The sequence below is a fragment of the Miniopterus schreibersii genome (assembly GCF_964146895.1).
Source record: "Miniopterus schreibersii genome assembly, chromosome: 2".
Classification (NCBI taxonomy): domain Eukaryota; kingdom Metazoa; phylum Chordata; class Mammalia; order Chiroptera; family Miniopteridae; genus Miniopterus; species Miniopterus schreibersii.
Window position 1 is genome coordinate 25,365,589 of NC_138102.1, and position 18,445 is coordinate 25,384,033.

Genomic DNA, 18,445 nt, shown 5'->3' on the forward strand with positions numbered 1-18,445 from the left:
TTTCCCGAACCCCCTCCCCCTGCATGCTGGGCTCACACTACTTGCTTCAGTCCCCCTTGAGTGGTCTTGCTGTGTTTGGGTTTTGTTTGTGTGTGTTTTGCCTATGACTCTGAGAAATATTCGGGGAGACAGAAAGTCTTGGTCTCTGTGAACAAGCACAATGTTGCTTTCAGCTTAAATATCCACTGGAAAACCTCAAGGTTTTCAATGTCATCATTATGGAAAACACAGATTACAAAAGAAAATAATTTAATGTCACTCCTGGCCCCTATTGGGATTCAGTTTGACCTCAGTTTATCTTTTCTTGGTGGGTTTTGAGTCTTGAGAAAATTTGCCTAAGAATGAAGAATCCAAAAAGGATATGGTAGGTCTGAGCTTCGGCTGGTGGGGTGGAACAGAGGTTTAAATCTGGTACCTGGTGAAACTGCCGTACCTGGTCACGCAGTACCTGGGTATTATTTCTTCTTTCCTTCTACCCCACTCGGATGACTCTCAGTCGCTGATTTAGGAGCAACTCCTTCCCCGGGATGCGGTGGCCTCAGAGCTGCGGGCGCGCGAGCAGCCCCGCCCCGATGACCTGCTTCCCCTTCAATCTTTGATCTCCCCAGTGGAAACCCGCCCGGGCGCCTCGCCGCTGGTGGGAGCCCGCGGCCCCGCCCGCCCGCGCGGCCCCGACGCCCGGCCTGCCCCCGGCCGCGCGCCCCGCCCCGGCCACCGGCCCCGCCGCCGCCTCCGCCCAGACCCGCCGCGAGGCCGAGGTGCCGCTGCCGCCGCCGCCGCCGCCGCCGCCGGGATGTGACCTTCAGAGCCGCCTGCACAGGATGACCGGAGCCACCGCCCCGCGGCGCCCGCGGCTCGCCACGGCCTCCCCGGCGCTCTGACCGCGCGTGATCCCGGCTGCCCGCCCGGCTCCTGTCCCCGGTCCCGGTCCCCGGTCCCCGGCCTCGCCATGCCGCCGCCACCCGGGCCCGCCGCCACCCTGGGCACCGCGCTGCTGCTACTCCTGCTGGCCTCGGAGTCCGCGCACAGTGAGTACCGCGCGGGGGGCGCTGCGCTTGCTGGATAGAGAGACCCTCCCTAAAATGACCCCACCGCCCCCGGGGCCAAGGGCAACGCCGGTGCCCGCATGCCTACCCGGCCCGCGCGCCCCTACGCCGTGCGCTCCCGCCCGGCCGCCGCATCCCCGGGCCTCTGCTGGGAGGACGGCGCGTGGCCCGCGTTGACCGCGTCCCCTCTCTCTCCCCTCTCTGCCCTCTGCCCTCTGCCCTCTGCCCGCTCCTCCGCGCTCCTCCCGCTCCTCCCGCTCCTCCCGCTCGCGCCCGGCAGCCGTGATGCTGCGGGCGCGCGAGGCGGCGCAGTTCCTGCGGCCCAGGCAGCGCCGCGCGTACCAGGTCTTCGAGGAGGCAAAGCAGGGCCACCTGGAAAGGGAATGCGTCGAGGAGATGTGCAGCAAGGAGGAGGCCCGGGAGGTGTTCGAGAACGACCCCGAGACGGTGAGCGCGGGGCCGGGCGCGCGGGCGCCGCGCGGGGGAGGTGAAGAAGTGGGGAGGTGTGCCGCCCGCGCCTTGCGGACCGCGGTGCGGAGCGCTAGAGCCTCCAGATCCCTGCAGCACCACGTTGCTGGGAATGCCCATCCTTGCGCACCCTTGTTGGGAGCCCAGGGGTTCCTCTGGCACCTCGGACTTCCCTTCCCAGAGTCTTCCGCGAGCCCTTCATGTGGGGGTCCATGCTGCAAGTTGTGCCCAGAACTCTTAAATACGGAGACATTGCGTTTAGGAATGGTGAAAGGGCAGGGATATAGGGCGTCTGCACCCAGGCTCACCCTCAAGCCTCCTACACACCTTTTGAGCCCCAGTTCTCTAGGTGACTCCCAGGTGCTCCTGTTAGCTGGAGGCAGAAACAGATCTTTGATCCGGGTCCTGCTGAGACCCTGCGGTTCTCTTCTTCAGTAGATCTCTGAAGGCAGACACCTTAAAGGAAATATGCAACATATGACACCTCCACTAGAATGAAATAGAGGCCGTTTTTAAAATGTAAAAGAAATACCATGGTTAGAAAACCCAAACAGCTTCTTACCTCCCTTCTCCCTTAGCTGGATTGGAGGTGACGGGTGGGGCTGCCCATAGCTTCTTGATAGAGGGTTTATCAGGAAGGGAAGTTAGGATAGAGGATTTGCCTGAAAGGAATTAAAAGATGTGAGGGCTGGGCCCTGGCCAGTGTGGCTCTGTTGAGCATGGTCCTGTGCACCGAAAGGTTGCTGGTTTGATTCCCACTCAGGGACATGCCCAGGTTGCGGGCTTGAGCCCCAGTAGGGGTGCGTGCAGGAGGCAGCCTCTCTCACATGAGTGTTTCTCTCACCCTCTTCCTTCCTCTCTCTCTCAAATTAATAAAAATAAACTCAACAAAAAACATGTGAGGGCTGGAATTGCTTGCCCAGTAGATCCCAAAATATGATTACAGTAATAGTATTAGAACATATATGGGGGGGGGGTGCCTGGAAGGAAGCACATTAGGGGAATCTCAGGGTGGACGTTAGGAAAGGGCCCCAGCACACACACACACAGAACGCACCAACCCCTGTCAGCAAGGTGCTCTTTTAGAAACAGCTGGTGATTTCAGAAGCCTGACCGAGCTGGCTCAGGACATATTTCTATTAATAATGTCCTTGGAGACTGTAGGGCGCCAGGCAGCCAAGTGCAGGCAGGGAGCAGCCCAGGTGTGGACTTGGCATCTGTGCAGGAGCTGTGGGATCTTAAGGGAGAGGAGATGTGTAAGAACAATCATGGTGGTTGTGACCTGTGGGACCTGGTGAAAGCTCTAGATGTATATCTGTTCCTGGACAGATGACTTTGGAAAGTAGTAGTGATAGATATGGGGTAGACTTACATTACATCACTTTACGCTGTGAGGTCAGGGTGATTGCACAGCTGTTTCTGGCGCTACCCAATTTTTTCTTCTAAAGAATTCTCTGGAATGAAATGTCATATGTAATAAATAAAAGGCTCTGTGTGGTTGATGTTTGCTTCTTTTGGACTTATTTCTGATCGATTGACTTGACAGTCCCTTTTAGGTCTCCTTTCTGAAAAGCTCTAAAAGGATTAACTACCACTGTGTGGTTCTCTCTGGCAGTTAACTGTTGTGGCTGAGCTATGATAGGGTTATTTCCTCCAGTGTTACTGCCCTCAGTGACAGTAGCAACACAGTTTCGATCCTGTCCTGTGGAGCAGTTTTGAGGGTCTTTTTCTGGCCTCCCTGTTTTCCCATTTCTTTGATGATGAATCCCGGTAGCCCAATGACTCATGCCTCTGCAGAGGATTAGAGGATTTCTGAAGGTCCTAGCAGTAGGACTGTGTGCCTGGCCACCCAAGATCACTGCCCAGCTGTGGGACTGTGGGACAGGTGCAGTGTTCTCCATCCACATGCCTATCCTGGAACAATTACTTGTGCAGAAAGTGTGTGATGGGGCTTGCAGGTGACAAGAGTTGAGAGCATCAAGGCTGCCACCCACCCCACCATCCCTCGCCCTGCCTAACCCCAGCCCCTGCCTGCTCAGGAAAGAAAAAATCCTGACCTGGCTTTCCCTTCCTGTCTGGACATACTCTGCATAAACCATTGTGCCACTCTTCCTAGAATGTCAATCCCCTCTCTTATTTTAATTGCTTTTATGTTGTAATTTTAACTTTATTTGCAAATGTATGGAGTGAAGGCAAAAAAAAAAAAAAAAAGTGTTCACGATCCCATAACTTTAATGCAGTCACTGTTTTTTCAGCCTGTGTCTGCACAGGGACTTTGCACATACATCCCTGTTAGGTCTTGGCTCCCCTCTTTTCCAACGCACAGCTCAGTTGCTTTAATGCTGGGGTTGGGGGAATGGGGTGGGTGTCCTCTCTTACACTCCAGCCCCATCAGAAGTTTGTAAGCTCCTGTTCATAGCAAAGCCTTCTAAGTTTCCTAGAATTCTGTCCCCTTTCCCAACCCCCATCCCCAAATAGTAATTACATCTTTTCTGTTATTTATCAGCTTCCCAAATTGTACAGGCTGCCTCTGTGTCATCCCTCCCAGTTAGCTGGATTACAAACCTTTCATTTTAACCTGCACCTTGCATCCTGCGTAGACCTTTGTGTAGACTGTTGTGTAGACTGTTGTGTAGACCATGTGCTCTATTGTCTGGATTTGGCCCTTGGCTTGTTTTGCTTTTCCTTGAGAGGCAGCGTGGAATGCTGGGAGGAGCTGGGGTAGGGTAAGGGGTCAGAGGTCAGGGTTAGGGGCTATGAGTTGATTTGAGTCCCAGCTGTTCTGGTAGACCAGTTCTCCACTTTGATGTGTCTGGGTTTCCCATTCCATCTTCTTACTTTGGGGAGATCCATATTCCCTGGCAGTGATGAGATCCTCCAAACACTATTTGCTGCCAGTGTATTTTATTTTAGTAAATACAGCACTGCTGAAAGAGGCAGTCCTGTGAAATAACCAATGAGTTCCTCTGCTCCAAAAAGTTTGGGGCTCTCACTAGGTAATATTTATTCCTTACCTTCAAATGTAACTCATTTTGTATTTTTTGATTGAGGCTGATGGAGTGACCCAGAATGATGAGCACTGACCTTATTTAGTTTAAGAAACCCCCAGGTCGCCCAGCTGGGCATGGCTCAGCGGTTGAGCATTGACCTAGGATCCAGGCGATTGGGGTTCGATTCCCGGTCAGGGCACATGCCCAGGTTGCGGGCTTGATCAATGACTCTCTCATCATTGATGTTTCTATCTCTCTCTCTCCCTCTCCTTTCCTCTCTCTGAAATCAATAAAGATATATTAAAAAAAAAGAAAAAAGAAAAAGAAACTTAAAAAAAAAAAAAAGAAACCCCCAGGTCCTGGCTGTGTGACTGTCACAGGAGCTTGAGGGCCATAGTGTTTTGATATGAAAGGCTACACCAGAACTGGCATTTCTTGGGTTGTAATCACCTGACCCTCTGATGGCCAGGGTCACCTTCCCCACCTTGTCGTCTACTGGGTTAGGTTGCTGGAAGCAGCCAGCCTGTCCTCAATGTGCCTGGCCCAATTGTAATCACACACCTGCCCAGCTTTGACTCTGCCTTCGGTGGAGTTTACGACACTGCTCTTTCCTGCTGGCAGAGAAGGCAGTGCTACCTGTCCCATTCCCATCCCTGGGGCTCTGGGGTCACCCTGGTAGAGGAGGCCCCAGGCAGGGACTGGGGAAGCTGAGGATGGGGGGTGGGGTGGGACTTGGGCACCTGGAATCAGCTCTCTGGGCTGCAAGCTTTCATCCCCGGAATTTGGAGGTTTGTGCTTGTTGAGCATGCGCTGTGTGCCGGGTGTGCTCTAGGTCTTCCTTTCTGGTCTGAGTCTTTGCAGACTGGGCTGTTTTCCTCTTTTGGGCAAGGGAAGGAGCCTGACCTTCAAAGCCCTTTTCCTTTCAGCAGGTAGCTGTTAGTGCCATGGCTCTTCCTGGTTCCTGGGGCTATCAGACGCCTTGCTAGAAAAGGCGGGAGCCTGGGGGTGCCTTCCTGACTCTCAGGCATTCTGGTCACCACTTCCTTCCTGGGGGCAGATGGTCTCCCACCCACATTCTTTCTGGCCCCAGGAGAGTGTCCCAGGCCACCCATTGTTGCCACTGCTAATCGTCTGTTTCTTCTCTCCAGAGCCCAAGTGGTGATTACATTCCCTCCTTATCTTGTTTCCTTTGGTGTTGTTATTTTCTGTTCCTGGCATTTCCCTCTCCCTTGCTTTTTCCTGTTCTAGGACCCTAGGTAATCCATCCCCCAGCTGTCTCTACAAGAGTTCTCCTGGGCTCTTCTGAAAGGTCACCCAGCCCAGCCCTGCAGGTCATCTTTCTAAGTAAATCCTTTAAGGCAGGTGGGTTTCAGACACCTTAAAGACACCATCTCAGTAATCACCCTTTGCTTTCAGAAAAGATTCTGGACAGAAGGCTTACCGTGGCTTACCTGCTGCCCAGGTACATGTCACCACCTAGCAGCACCTGGGCCTGCCCCTGCAGCTGACCCAGGGCTTGCTGGTAGGAAAAAATTCTTGGCTGCAGTTTCTTATCCCACCACCTGGTTTAATTTGAGATACAAACAATAATATTTACACTATTTGCAACTGGCTAGTGGTGCACCTTGAAGACTTCACAACATGCATGACCACTGACCTGTGCTGGAGTGCATGTGTTCACCCATTCCAGCCACGTCTCTCTCCATCTCTCTGTCTTTGGCTCTGTCTCTGTCCATCTCTCTCTGTCTCTGTCTCTGTTTCTCTTTGTCTCTAGCTTGGTCTTTCTCTCTGTCTTTCTGTCTCTGTCTTGCTCTCTGTCTCTGTCTCCCATCTCTCTCACCCCCATACTCCAGCTCTTGCAGATGTCGGAGAACCCAGTTGTGGTGAAGGGCTCTCTACCTAGGAGAGTTTAGGGGTGCAGTCAGTTTCAGAGCCCCATGTGCTGCTGACCTGGTCTTGAACTGTATCTGCACTCCCAGGACACTGGTCTTCCCAAGATCCCAGATTCTTTGGGGACAGCTTGGGGAGGGGCATCCCCCTACAGAGGTGAAAGCCCCTCCCTCAAGTTGCCCCTTTTTGGGGCTGCCTAAGGGGTCTCATGGGAACGGAAGTGGGGTCCCAGCAGGAGAGAGGAGAGGGAGGGGGACCTTGTTAGCCCCAGCGACTTGCCTCTGAAACGCAGGACCCCGAGCCGGGGTGATAAACCTTGGCTGTGACATCAGAGACAGCTGCTGCCCACCTGCTCCTTCCTGCCCCCCACCTGCCTTCCATACCCCACTTTGCCTCCCCAGCACACCACACACACAGTCAGATACACACGCATATAGACACAGTCACACACCCACACGTGCACATATATACAGGCATACACTCAGATGCAGATACCCATACAGACACTCAGTACACCCCCACAGACATATAGACACACATACAGACATACAGTCACACACATGCACATGCACTTCTTACTGCAGCTGTGGGTCCATTGGGAAGTGAGCCCAGGTCCCTCATCTTGTGCAGACCCAGCCCCTGCTCCTTTTTTTAGGTTCTGTTGCTCTAGAAGCATCGTGATCCCAGGGCAAGTGGTTCTGCTCCCATTGACCGCTTTGGGTCCAGGCCTCCCCTCCTGAGACCTCTCCCTCTTGGACTTTTGCCACTGGAGGCCTGAGGAAGCCTGTCACAGGGGCTGGGTCACTGAATTGTTGTTCAACCGGTTGCGCTTTTTCCAGAGTTGGCTCCTGCACAGCTCAGAGGCCTGCAGACGGCTGGTTAGACAAGAGCTAGCACCCACAGGTCCCCAGCACCCAGGCTACCACTCTCTAAGGGTAGGCCTTGAGCAAGAAACAAAGCCTGTCTGGCTCCTCCCTGTCGCCTTCTGTTGCCCCTGTGCCTACCTATATGTTTGTTTAAATCCTAGGAGTCTGCAGGGACTTAGAGCCAGGCTCTCCAGTGTAATAACAGGCCAGGCCCCATAAATTACACCTCATCTTCGCCAGTAGGCTCAACATCTGTGGAAAACCAATTAAAGACATCACAAAAAACACTGAACGTCTGCCTTTGTTATTTAGGAACAAAACACTCTTTTAAGAAGCTGATACTGATGGCCTGTTTCTTGAAATTCCAAGAAGCTGGGCCAGGACATTTCAAACACTCCCCAGGTTATTAGGCTCCAGCACCACTGGCAGGTGTCCCAGCTTCTTCATGCTTCGTTTCCCCTTTGTTTTTCAAAGGTCAGAATCGGGAGCTGTTTCTGTAATGCGGAGTTGCTGTGGCTTGAGGGTTAGTATTTGATGTTGGAAATACTCTGTGCCTTTTCAATGGTTATTATAGGCCAGCGATTTCATTGTAAACCTAGTGCATATGCCTTGTAAATTTGACCCTGACAGTAGATCATTAAAATCTGTAAGTTAATTTTTAAAGCTGAGTTGGAAGTGGAAGAAGTTGAGAAGGACATTGGTTCTTTATTTCCCTCTGACAAAGGCACGGGTCTGCTTTGACCAATCGCAGGAATTCAAAGTGTAATATTCATGAGAGATAGTAAAATATTACTAATACACTTGTTAATATCACACTTGTTTTCTTGGACTTGTTTTTTTTCAGTTGCAGGTGAAATTAGTTTCTTGTGTTAGTGCCTGTGATAATAAAATACGTTTTTTCCACACTGGTCCCTAAAACCTGCCATCGAGATCCAGTTTTTCAAGGGCCTCTTCTTGGAATGTTGGGCTCTTGGAAATCACACAGCTGGACTCAGCCAGCTCCTGGGGGTGGGGTGCACTGGTCGTCACTGCTGCAGCTCCACACTCAGCTGCACAGGGTCCTCCCTGAGGCCAGGCTGGGGCCGTCTGCCCAGGATGGCTGTGACTGGTGGCTGCAAGTGCAGCTCCCTGGAACCTTCTGCTGTGGACACACATTTCTTTAGCACGATGTTTCAGAAAGAAATGGAAGACTATGCTTAGGAGGTTCCCTGTTGGCAGTTGGCAGGCATGTGGGCTTGTGCCTCCCTCCTGCCTCATTGGGCAGCAAACCCCTCAACTTCAAAGGCAAATCCACCATTTGTGATGTAGGAATCTCTTGCCTGGGTCTGCACCGCGTGCTTGCTGCAGCCATAATCATCAGATGCATTCTCCAAGTTAGTCTTTGTTCACACCATGCTTATCACATGCATGCTGTGATTCAGCATGGATCCAGAGAGGCACCAAAATGCACCTAAACTTCTCTTTCAAAAGCCAGGAACAAACAAGAATTTTGCAATAATGTTTGTGGCAGGGGAGAGTCTTGGGAATCACTTCGTTTTAGGAATTTGTGTGAAACTGAGGCCCAAGAATTTATTTAGGGACTTGTCCAAGTTAACTCATTAGTGGGAGGTCTTAGAGGGAAACTCAGGTCCCCAAATTCCATGTTTAACATGCATACACCGAAGTGGTGGAGACCTTCAGAAGGTGAGCTTGGTTCCAAAGAACGAGTCTATACAACCCGCTAGACAGTGACTTCTAGAGAAAACTACCTTTGCCCCAAAGATTGTCTCAGAGCCCATGCTGTTTTAACTGCTAAACTGTTAATCTTTTCCTCTGGCAAGTATTTTATGTTGCTATTTTACACAATAGGAAAATACATCATTTTGTTTCTCCCCAAGAAACATAAAAAGAGAAGTACAATTTTGCATTTGTGATGTGGGTGTGTCTTCCCTGGTACCTGCCCTGTTTCCCTAAAGCAGCTAGAACTGTGCCATCCAGGGGGTGAAGGAAGAAGGCAGGTGGTCACTGGTCATGGGGCTCTCCTCCAACCACCATTAAGCCTGTAGGCTGTGGGTGGGTGCCAGCGATGCTTCCTACCACACTCTTTCTCTTTTCCTTTTCTCATCTCTCTCTTCCTCCCTCAGACTAGCTTCATTCCTCCTTCCCCATTTTGGTCCATGCTGCTGCTCATCCTCTCAGTCCGTGGGTGAAAGTCCAAAGTCCCCTGTGCTCCTCCATCCCCTCCCACCACTGCCTGTAACCAGTGACCTGGTCCTAAGGCCTCCTGTTGCATGTCTCCTAGTTATTGCTTCCATGACTGCCCAGCGCCATCCCTGGATAGGCTGACATTCCATCCCATCTGTAAAGCTCCCAAACAACACAACCGAGCACAGTCTCTCCCCTGAGAGCTTTGGGATCAAGCCCAAACCTCTTAGCCAGGACTGTCGAGGCATCGCGCCCTCTCCAGCACCTGAGGTCGCACAGGCCTATTCCCTGCTCAGAACAGACTGGATTTCCCTCTCTGTTTCTTTGCTCCAGCCAAGATAATGGCTGAATGTATTCTGCCGGCAGGCACCCTGCTTGGGCCATCGGGGGTGTGGTCTTTGATTCCAGCAGATGGACAGCGTTCGAATCTCAGCCTGGCGGCGGTGCAGCCAGGGCAACTGTTGGAGCTCTCCAAGTTCCAGCGGCCACCTGTCGCTGGAGACAGGAGCATCTGCCTTAGGTGACGGTGAGGATGACATAAGCAAAGGGAGTACAGCTGCTTCCTCATTGCTCTGGAGGTCCAAAGTCTGAAGTGAGTCTCCCGGGGCTAAAACCAAGCCCTTCCCCGTGCCCCCCCCGCCCCCTGGCTGCTTCCTTCTGGAGGTGCCAGGGAGGAACCCATTCCCGCCTTTCCAGCTTATAGAGGAGCCACATTCCTTGGCTGGCAGCCCCTCCCGCACCTTCACAGCCAGCAAGCTCAGGGATTCTTTTCAAGCTGCCATTTCTGGCTCTCTCTCTGTCTTCTTCCACATGTAAGGACAGTATAGACATAGTTCGAATAAAGTTCTGTTGGTTCACCCATGTAAATCTCATTTCCCTAATCAGAGCATGGTGGGCCTCGAGGGCAGGGTCCACCACCAAGTTGAAATCTCGAGAGGGCTTAGCTGCTTCCTGCTCCTTCCTGTCAGCACATCTTCCTCACGCAGTGAGTGACATGGCAGCTTTTGGCCTTGAGAACCAAGGAGTTTGCTGAGCAAAGCTGTTGATGATCAGCCAGTGCTGTGAAAAGTGAGAGAGGCCTTTGCCAGGAGAGCACGTGAATTCAGGAAGAGAGGTCTTTGAAAATGACCCCACTTAAAACACAGCATATTACATACACAGTATGTATAAAAATTAACCTTGAGCAATGAAACTGCAAATTATAAAAACAAATTTAGTCCATTTCATACTTTATAAAATTTGGAGTGAAAATGCAATTAGGCACTAAATTTTGAGAACAAAAAAAGATTGAAGTAAGAATTTGGGGAGGGGGCTGGGCACAATTTTTCTGAAAACAATAATGATTTTTAGAATGTCAATATTTTTCTGACCATAAATGGAGATATTTTTGCAAAAAAAACCCAAAAAAAGCCTGATGGCTTTGCCCACATTCTTCGTCCTTAAATAATAAGGTTATTCTCTTTGAAGCAGCCATTCTATGACACTTGCAGACTTGCCCTTCTTTTATTGTTAGTTGGCCTAAACCCTTATATGTCAATGTCTGGGCAGTGGATGGTTCCCAAACATTCTCATGGACTCATGAAATCTTGACACTTGGTAGATTTATAATTTTACTTTGTAGGTGGTTACTGTTCTGTTTGCACTAATTTGTCAAATTCAGTTAGCCTGATATTTTTGGCTGCATAAATTTGAAAAATGCAAACAAGGAGATAGAAGTTTATTTCTTTTTCATGTGAAAGGCTGGGGCAGGCTGACTAGTGCTGCACAGTAGTGCCCAGGGACTCACATTACCTGTTTGTGCTCTGCTGTACTAGTTAGTGCGTGCCCTTTGTCTTCAAGGCCTCCTTACACACCTGTCAAGGTGCTGGAGCACCAGCCATCACATCTGCATTTTAGCCAGGAAGGTGGAGTAGCAAAGCTCCCCTCCCCCAACTCTCTTTACTCAGTTTCACATTGTACTGTTTCTTATTGGCTAGAATTTAGTCACATGGCCACCCCTAGTTGCAAGGGAAGCTGAAAATGTCGTGTAGCTAACTGGGTGCATTGCAGCTCTAAAATAAGCCTGAAGTTCTATTACTAAGGTGAAGGGAGAACTGGTGATCTCTGCCACGGGGAAGAGGTATTTGGGAACAAACCTTTTTTATGAAGTTAATTCCTGTGAATATTTTCATGCCTTATGATAGACACTGTAATTAGTCAGCGAGTTTTTGCACAACCCACCTCTCACGCAGGTCTTTTCAGCTATACTCACACAATCTGTGCTGTACCTTTTAATGCTATAGTTGGTGGAGGGAAGTGGAAGGGAGGGCTGGTGCCCCATGCTGGACCTGTGCAGTCACTTGCCAACCTGCAGCTGGCAATGAGGGGAGGGCTGCTACCCTCATCTTTGTAGGCCAGGCATAGCTGGAGAGGAGCCCAAGGACTCCACTCAGGGCTCCTTGCAGTTGCTGGGTGTCCATATGCGCAGTGCAGAGGGATGGTGCTGTAGACAGGTCTTACAGCAAACAAGGTCATTGGAGTTTAGTGAGGGGACCAAAGTCTTCACCACCATGGCCCCAGAGCCTCTGCTGCTCATATCAGGGCCCTGAGCATTCAGAAGAACATGTATCAACTCGCATTGGTTACAAGTGTTTCAGTTTTGTCCTAAAGCTGGTTATGGAAAAGACGTGGAGAACTTGGCTTTCCAGTAGGCTGTAGCCTCTCCTGAGCTCCCTGCTGGTTCAGGCCCCTATCCCTGTCCCACCATGTGTGTTGGGTGCAAGGGGATGGCTGTGGAGGAGGAGGGGTGCCTGGAGCTATGGACTGCCTGCTGCACAGACCCTGTAAAGCTGCAGCCAACCCCCGGGGTCAGTGACGGGGCTGCTGTGGCCTCTGTTCTGTGGATCCCGTGGCGGGCTGCTCGTAAGAGTCAATCAGGCTCCTGGGCTTTAGACCAGGGTTTACGCCCTGACCAACTTGTGATGCAGGTGGGGCCAGCTTTATGTTCTGTGTTTGGTGCCTTTATTTCCAAATAAAGGGGAGGACGATTTTCATAGGCCGTTCTCTTCTGTCAGAACTTGGAAGGACAAATGGAAATGTCTCCTCCTGGGAGAGTGTGTAACATTTTAAAGTGTATTTGTCTTAGCTTTGCTTTTATTCAGTGTTAACCATCTCTCTCCTAGATTGCCAGGCAAACTAGCACATGCTTTATGCCCCTCCCCTACCCCAAATAAATCAAGCACCCAAAAAGGATAAATTGTCACCAGGTTTTATGACCCTGTGGTTTCAGTACCCACATTTCCGTTAGGTGTGGTTAGCTGGGGAGAAATGAGGATGGTTTTTCTATTAATAATGCTTTTCACAACAGTACAACTAATTATTAAAACATACTATACATAACTATAAACTAAGCATGATTTTGGACAATAAAATACACCTCTGAAAAGTTGTGGTAAAGTAAATGTTTACGTATAATTAAGTACTTTACTCACAGTTTTTCATTGTTTTTAATTTTCTTAATCTAATGATTAGTTTGCTAATCCTTAGTACACACTTTTTGCATTCATTCTAAACCTTTCCCTTCGGAGCCAACACCTTTCCTTTTGTGACAAAGCTCTTTGGCCTTTGTTCTCCCTCTAAACCTAGAAACGTGTCACTACCTGCTTGTACTCCATGAAGGAGGCAGCAAGCTGTCTTGCACCCTGTGGTCCAGGAGGTTTCATCAGAGCGCCCTGGCCTGGCCTGCTTTTCTTGTGCTCAGAAGTTGGCCAATCCATGACCAAAAGCAAGTGAAAGAAATGAAACCAGGCATGCCATGGGCCTCTGAATGCTAGCAAAGACGGACAATCCCCTCCCTGACTTCATAGCTCTGACCTCCAAAGCCAGCTTCTTTGTCACATTCACTAAACGTTATCTTTGCAACTGTCCCACAGCTGAAATATCAAACTTGCTCTGACCATGACTTTTCCTTTAAAGGGCTTAAGAGTCTGGTGTGTTTTTTCAATCACATCTTTACTAGAACTTTCTAGAAAGTAATCTGATTGCATCTTAGTGAAGTGTCCCCAGTGTAATCCCAGTCTAAGAACTCTCAATTGCCCTCAAGTGGCACCACCCACCCAGCCTCTTTCACAAACAGCAGAGAAGGGAGCTCTGGCCAAGCATTTGAATGAAAGTGACAGATGAGACACCAGCTCCTATCCACACTCTTTTGGGATGCAGTGTGCCATTGGGAGCCATTTCCAGCTTCGTGACCTCAAACTCCACCACCCATGCTGAGTCTCAGTTTTTCATCTGTGATAATGGGTTAATTTAAAAGATCTTCCTTGGAGGTGGTTGTATCAAACAAAATAATGTAAAAATATGGAATGTCACCAGCATGCAGTTAACACTCAACATCTAGTAGCTGTCATTGCTTAGTCAGTCACTTGGTTCCATTAGAGGGGCTAATTAGGGCCAAACTGCTCCATGATTGGCCCAAAGTGGGAGATGAGAGTGGACGTGGTGGGGCCACCTTAACCAGCCCATAGCCTTGGGTCTGTGTCTGGGGAAAAAGGAATCCTGAGGGGCTTCCCAGCAGCTCCCTGCTGCTCGCCGAGATAGGGCAGGGGTTCTCATATTTGCCAGTCCCCTGTGCAGGGTAAAACTCTTCATTTGCATTCATAGATAAAAAGACTTCTCACTTACACCCTCTGTAACTCACCCAGCACCACTTTGTTTTACAAATACAGTAAAGGCCAATCAGTGCCCGTGTGCTGATAGTCACAGGAATGTCTCCACGCTTCTGTGAGGACCCTACATCAACGAGTGTCTAAGACTTGGTCTTTACTTGCAATATTTCTGTAAGACACTTTGAGTGGCACCTAAGTCACTACAAATGGCATTATTGTTGCTGGTTACAGAAAGTCTAATGATGTTGACAGTTCTGCAAACATTCTGCAGAAGCCGCCTGAGATGTCCCCTCTCACTCACTTCCCTCGTGTCCCCATCTTCCAGGCAGGAAGTGGCTTTCTGGGCGGCTCTCGCTCTGCGGGCCGAGTCACTGAGCCAGCTGTGGCGAAATTCTCCACTGTCCTCAAACACCTGCTCCCCAAGAGTCTATTTCTATCTACTGGGGAAGAAGGGCGAGGTTGGGTGAGCCAACTGCTGACTGTGTTGTGTAGGAAGCCTCGTATTGTGCCAGTAAACTGTTGCCCTTTTTTTTTTCCTGCAGGAATATTTTTATCCGAGATACTTAGGTAAGTTTAAATCACTGCTTCCTTTAGTTGTGATAAAGGCATAGTTTGGGGATATGTGTTACATGTCAGAGAAACCATTGGTCAAAACCTCATTACCAAGTTATTCCTGGAGAGACGATTGCTTAATTACATAGTTTCAAACTATCCAGAGCACGCAGGTCAAAACACATGTGTCTTTTGTACCATAATGATCTATGTTAACCTCAATCCAATGCCATTATTTGCAAACCTCATTTCTGCTCTGAGGCCAGGCTTATTATTTGGGAACATGATTGATATAGTAATTCTCAGACCTTTGATCTTAGGACTCTGCATTTCTGACATTATTGAGGATGCCAAAAAGCTTTTATTCGTGCAGGCTGTGTTGATTGATAATTGCCAAGCTATTAATTAAAACGGAGAACATTAAAAAGTGTTGTTATTTCATTTGAATGACAGGAATGTACAAGCAAACACTCTTGGCTATTGAGCAGTGATGTCATCGTGTGTAGGGTGCCCTCTGGAAAGCTCTCCCGCACACTAGGGAGAAAGTGAGAGTAAAAGGGCAAACAGCAGCTGAGTCCTATCAGGGCAATGGCATTGACCTCCTGACAGCCTGAAAGAGGCCCTGGATTCCCCTGAGAACCACTCCTCTAATTAATACCGTTTAAAGATGGTTTGGGGTGCATATCACTTATAACGAGAGAAATGCCCTCCGGGGTCTTCCTTGTTAATTTTGTAAAGTGCATGTAGGTAAATGTTCCATTGGCCTTGTATCCTCTTAGAGGTACCTTCTCTGGGTCTGTATCTGGCAACAAGCAAAATAGACTTGTGACTGGCCCTGAAAAGCCTGGGAACCCACCTGGTTCTGGGCTCTCTGTTGGTCTCTGCAGGCATCATTGCTGGGTATATGGGGATTGTTTCTGGAGGCAAAGGGTCACCAGTTATCCCATGAGCCCACCCTTTAGGGACCATCTGTTACCCGTGCCAGTGTCCCCTTAGGCACGGAGAAGTAGCAGAGACCTATGGAAGACCGTTTCTGCACAACTTCAAGTTTTCCTACCATCCCGGGATGCATGTGCTCAAGATACCAAGCCTCCCAGCCCCATCCATGCTCATGTGGACCCTGCACTGTCAGTCTGCATCTAGCACGTCAGACAGCTTCACTTTCCAAAGCAGGTTGACTTTCAAATGAAGGGCAGTGTTTCCAAACGGGGGGTCAACTTGAAATGGAAGTTTAACTCTATGACTACAATCAGAAAACTTACTGAATGTTCTTAGTGGTTCTACTATACAAGGGTAGAGGGAACCCCGTGGGGAAGCTGTGGATGGGGGGTGGTAACGCTCTCTGCGTACAGTCTGCCCATTTGGTGGAGGCACTTTCCTTTTCGCCGGTGTTAAAATGTTTTGCTAAAGTGCATTAACAAAAGCTAAACTGTGTTATTGCTGGAGGACTGAAGCACCCAGGACATTGTGAACAATCTGCTTTTCCTCAGGTGTCTAAGAGACTGTAGCAGTATTTCTAAAGTCGGTTTCATCTCCTGTGACTGAGGAATGACACCCCACCCATTTCTCTCTTGCAGACTGCATTAATAAATATGGATCTCCATACACAAAACACCCAGATTTTGTCAAATGCGTTCAAAGTAAGTCCATCTCCTTCCTGTCTTCCTCAAAGCTTTGTGAGTTTGGGTAACTTTAAGCTTTGTTGTGGTTTTGGGGGGGGTCTTGACTATTTCCATTATCTTAAAGGGCTGTAACACCTGCCTGAGGTCTGCTCCCTTTTCAATGAACTGTCTTGTTGAAGCAAGTATGTTTTGGTTTTGAATCAGCAAGAAATGCACACGGTATGAAATTGAAACCTTTCACAAGGGTGTAAAGAGAAAGCACATCCCTGGCCCTGCCTCCTAGTCAGCCAGTAAGTTCTCTTTCCCAGACGCCACCACGGTTACCAGCTGTAAGAATATATAACATGAGCAGTCTCAAGGGTAGCTCACCCTACACATGATTTGACCCCACTTCTGCCACCGGATACCATGGACACCTTCCACATCAGTACATACAGAGCTGTACACCACGTTCCTGTCAACACTGGCAGTGGGTAAGGAGCATAATTTAACCAATGTGTATTGGTGGCCGTCTAAGCTATTTTCAGTTTTTTATTATTATAAACTAAACCAGAGTGATATACCCTTGTACATTTGTCACCTCTCACATATCTAAGTATATCTGCAGAATAAATTCCTAGGGATGGAATTGCAGAGTCAAACCTACATTCATCTTTCGTTTTGATACAGGTTTGGCCCAAATTATCCCCCAGCAGTGGATGAGCAGGCATGCGCATCCCTCACACCTTTGACAATCTAACTTTTTTATTTCTTCCAATATAAATGGTGAAAACTGACATTTTGTTATGTTTTATTTTATTCAGGCATTTTAGTTTATGTTTTTCTTACTAACGAGTGAAGCCAACCTTCATGTTTAAGGATCTTCTATTTCTTCTGTGAACAATTTGTTCACATTTATTACCTATGTTTCTCAATTTATAGGAGCTCTTGAGTAGATTTTACCAATTTGCATTTGTACTAAAGGTAGCAATTTTTTTTGCTCAAGTCATAATACGTCTTTTTTTATTGTTATTTTAAGTTATCATACAGTAAAAATGACATTCCTTTTTTGCATGTCATTAACCCATCCATGAATTTTAACCTACGCATAGAACTGATTCAGGGCCTTCCTTGGTCTGAGTGTTTCAAAGCTCAGCCCATGGTGTTGGTATTTTTACTGCACCTGTTCCACAGGTGAGAAAAGCTGAGCTTCTAAGGGCACAGCCGGTCTCCACACAGCAGGACCTGTCCTGCCCTTGGTGTCAGACCTGCCATCTCAGGGACAGCCCAGAAGGCTGGCCAGACCCAGAGCTGCTTATAGTCCCTGGCTGGCCAGGGCTTAGCGGGGCTGCTGTGTCCAGTCACCCTCCTGTCCACGTGGTGGCCCTACACTTCACCTCACTTGTTCCCATCACAGACCCCATCCCCAGCCCAGACGAGCAGAGAAAATGATCAGTTTAATGTGGGAAAGGAGAGTAGTGCTGCTGTGAGACCCAGGCTCCCCTCTCACCCCTGGGCAGAGGCACCTGTTAACTCAGAGGAGCCAAACCCATGGCCATACTCGGAGGGAGACCTGCAACCAGCTCTTCCCCTCAGGATCAGGCTATTACCTCAGCCTCCCCAGGGTCATCCATGACCTCACTGGGGCCTGAGGCAGACATGAGAGCAGTTCAGCTTTGAGTCATTTTGGGTTTTTGTTTTTAGTTAGCATTTTTTTGTTCTTGGCCATTTGCTAAACCAGTTTCTTATTTTATAATAATGTATTCAAATTCATTAGGTGGTTTTACTTCCTGGGTTTTTTAAACTGTCCATTTTCTGACATTATAAAAAGGTTCTCTAATGTCTTATGTTTAACTGTAGATCCACCTGGAATTTCTCCTGATGGGGGAGGGATTTCGATGTGTTCGTGTTTTTCCAGATAGCAGCCCCCTGTTCCAATACCACTTATGTAAAAGCACTGGGATTTTGCTCAGAGAGAAGCCACCTCAATCCTGGGCTACGCTGTTCCTATGTGAGAGATTTCGTGGCATTAAAGTGACTTAAATCATTTGAACAACGAAGACAATTTCTTAATGGGATTGAGGCTTTCCCTCCTCCTGGGTGGCTGGCAGCCTGGGAGATGAGGAAGGAGGGAGAGTCCCAGAGCCGCTGATGTTTAGAGGCGAAATCTCGTGCAGCTGCTGCTTATGCCAGATGTGTCTA

The 18,445-nt window shown here is 49.1% G+C and overlaps 1 protein-coding gene across 1 annotated transcript in view; it reads left to right on the forward strand.

Moving 5' to 3' along the window:
* Positions 1 to 738: 738 nt before the first annotated feature.
* GAS6 (growth arrest specific 6) overlaps positions 739 to 18,445 on the forward strand; it is a 45,053-nt gene continuing 27,346 nt past the window's right edge. Inside the window, exons 1-4 of the mRNA XM_081128378.1 lie at positions 739 to 1,028; positions 1,327 to 1,493; positions 14,633 to 14,657; positions 16,220 to 16,282. Of these exons, the coding sequence (XP_080984504.1) occupies positions 950 to 1,028; positions 1,327 to 1,493; positions 14,633 to 14,657; positions 16,220 to 16,282 (334 nt within the window). The 5' untranslated portion in view covers positions 739 to 949. The remainder of the gene's footprint in view (positions 1,029 to 1,326; positions 1,494 to 14,632; positions 14,658 to 16,219; positions 16,283 to 18,445) is intronic.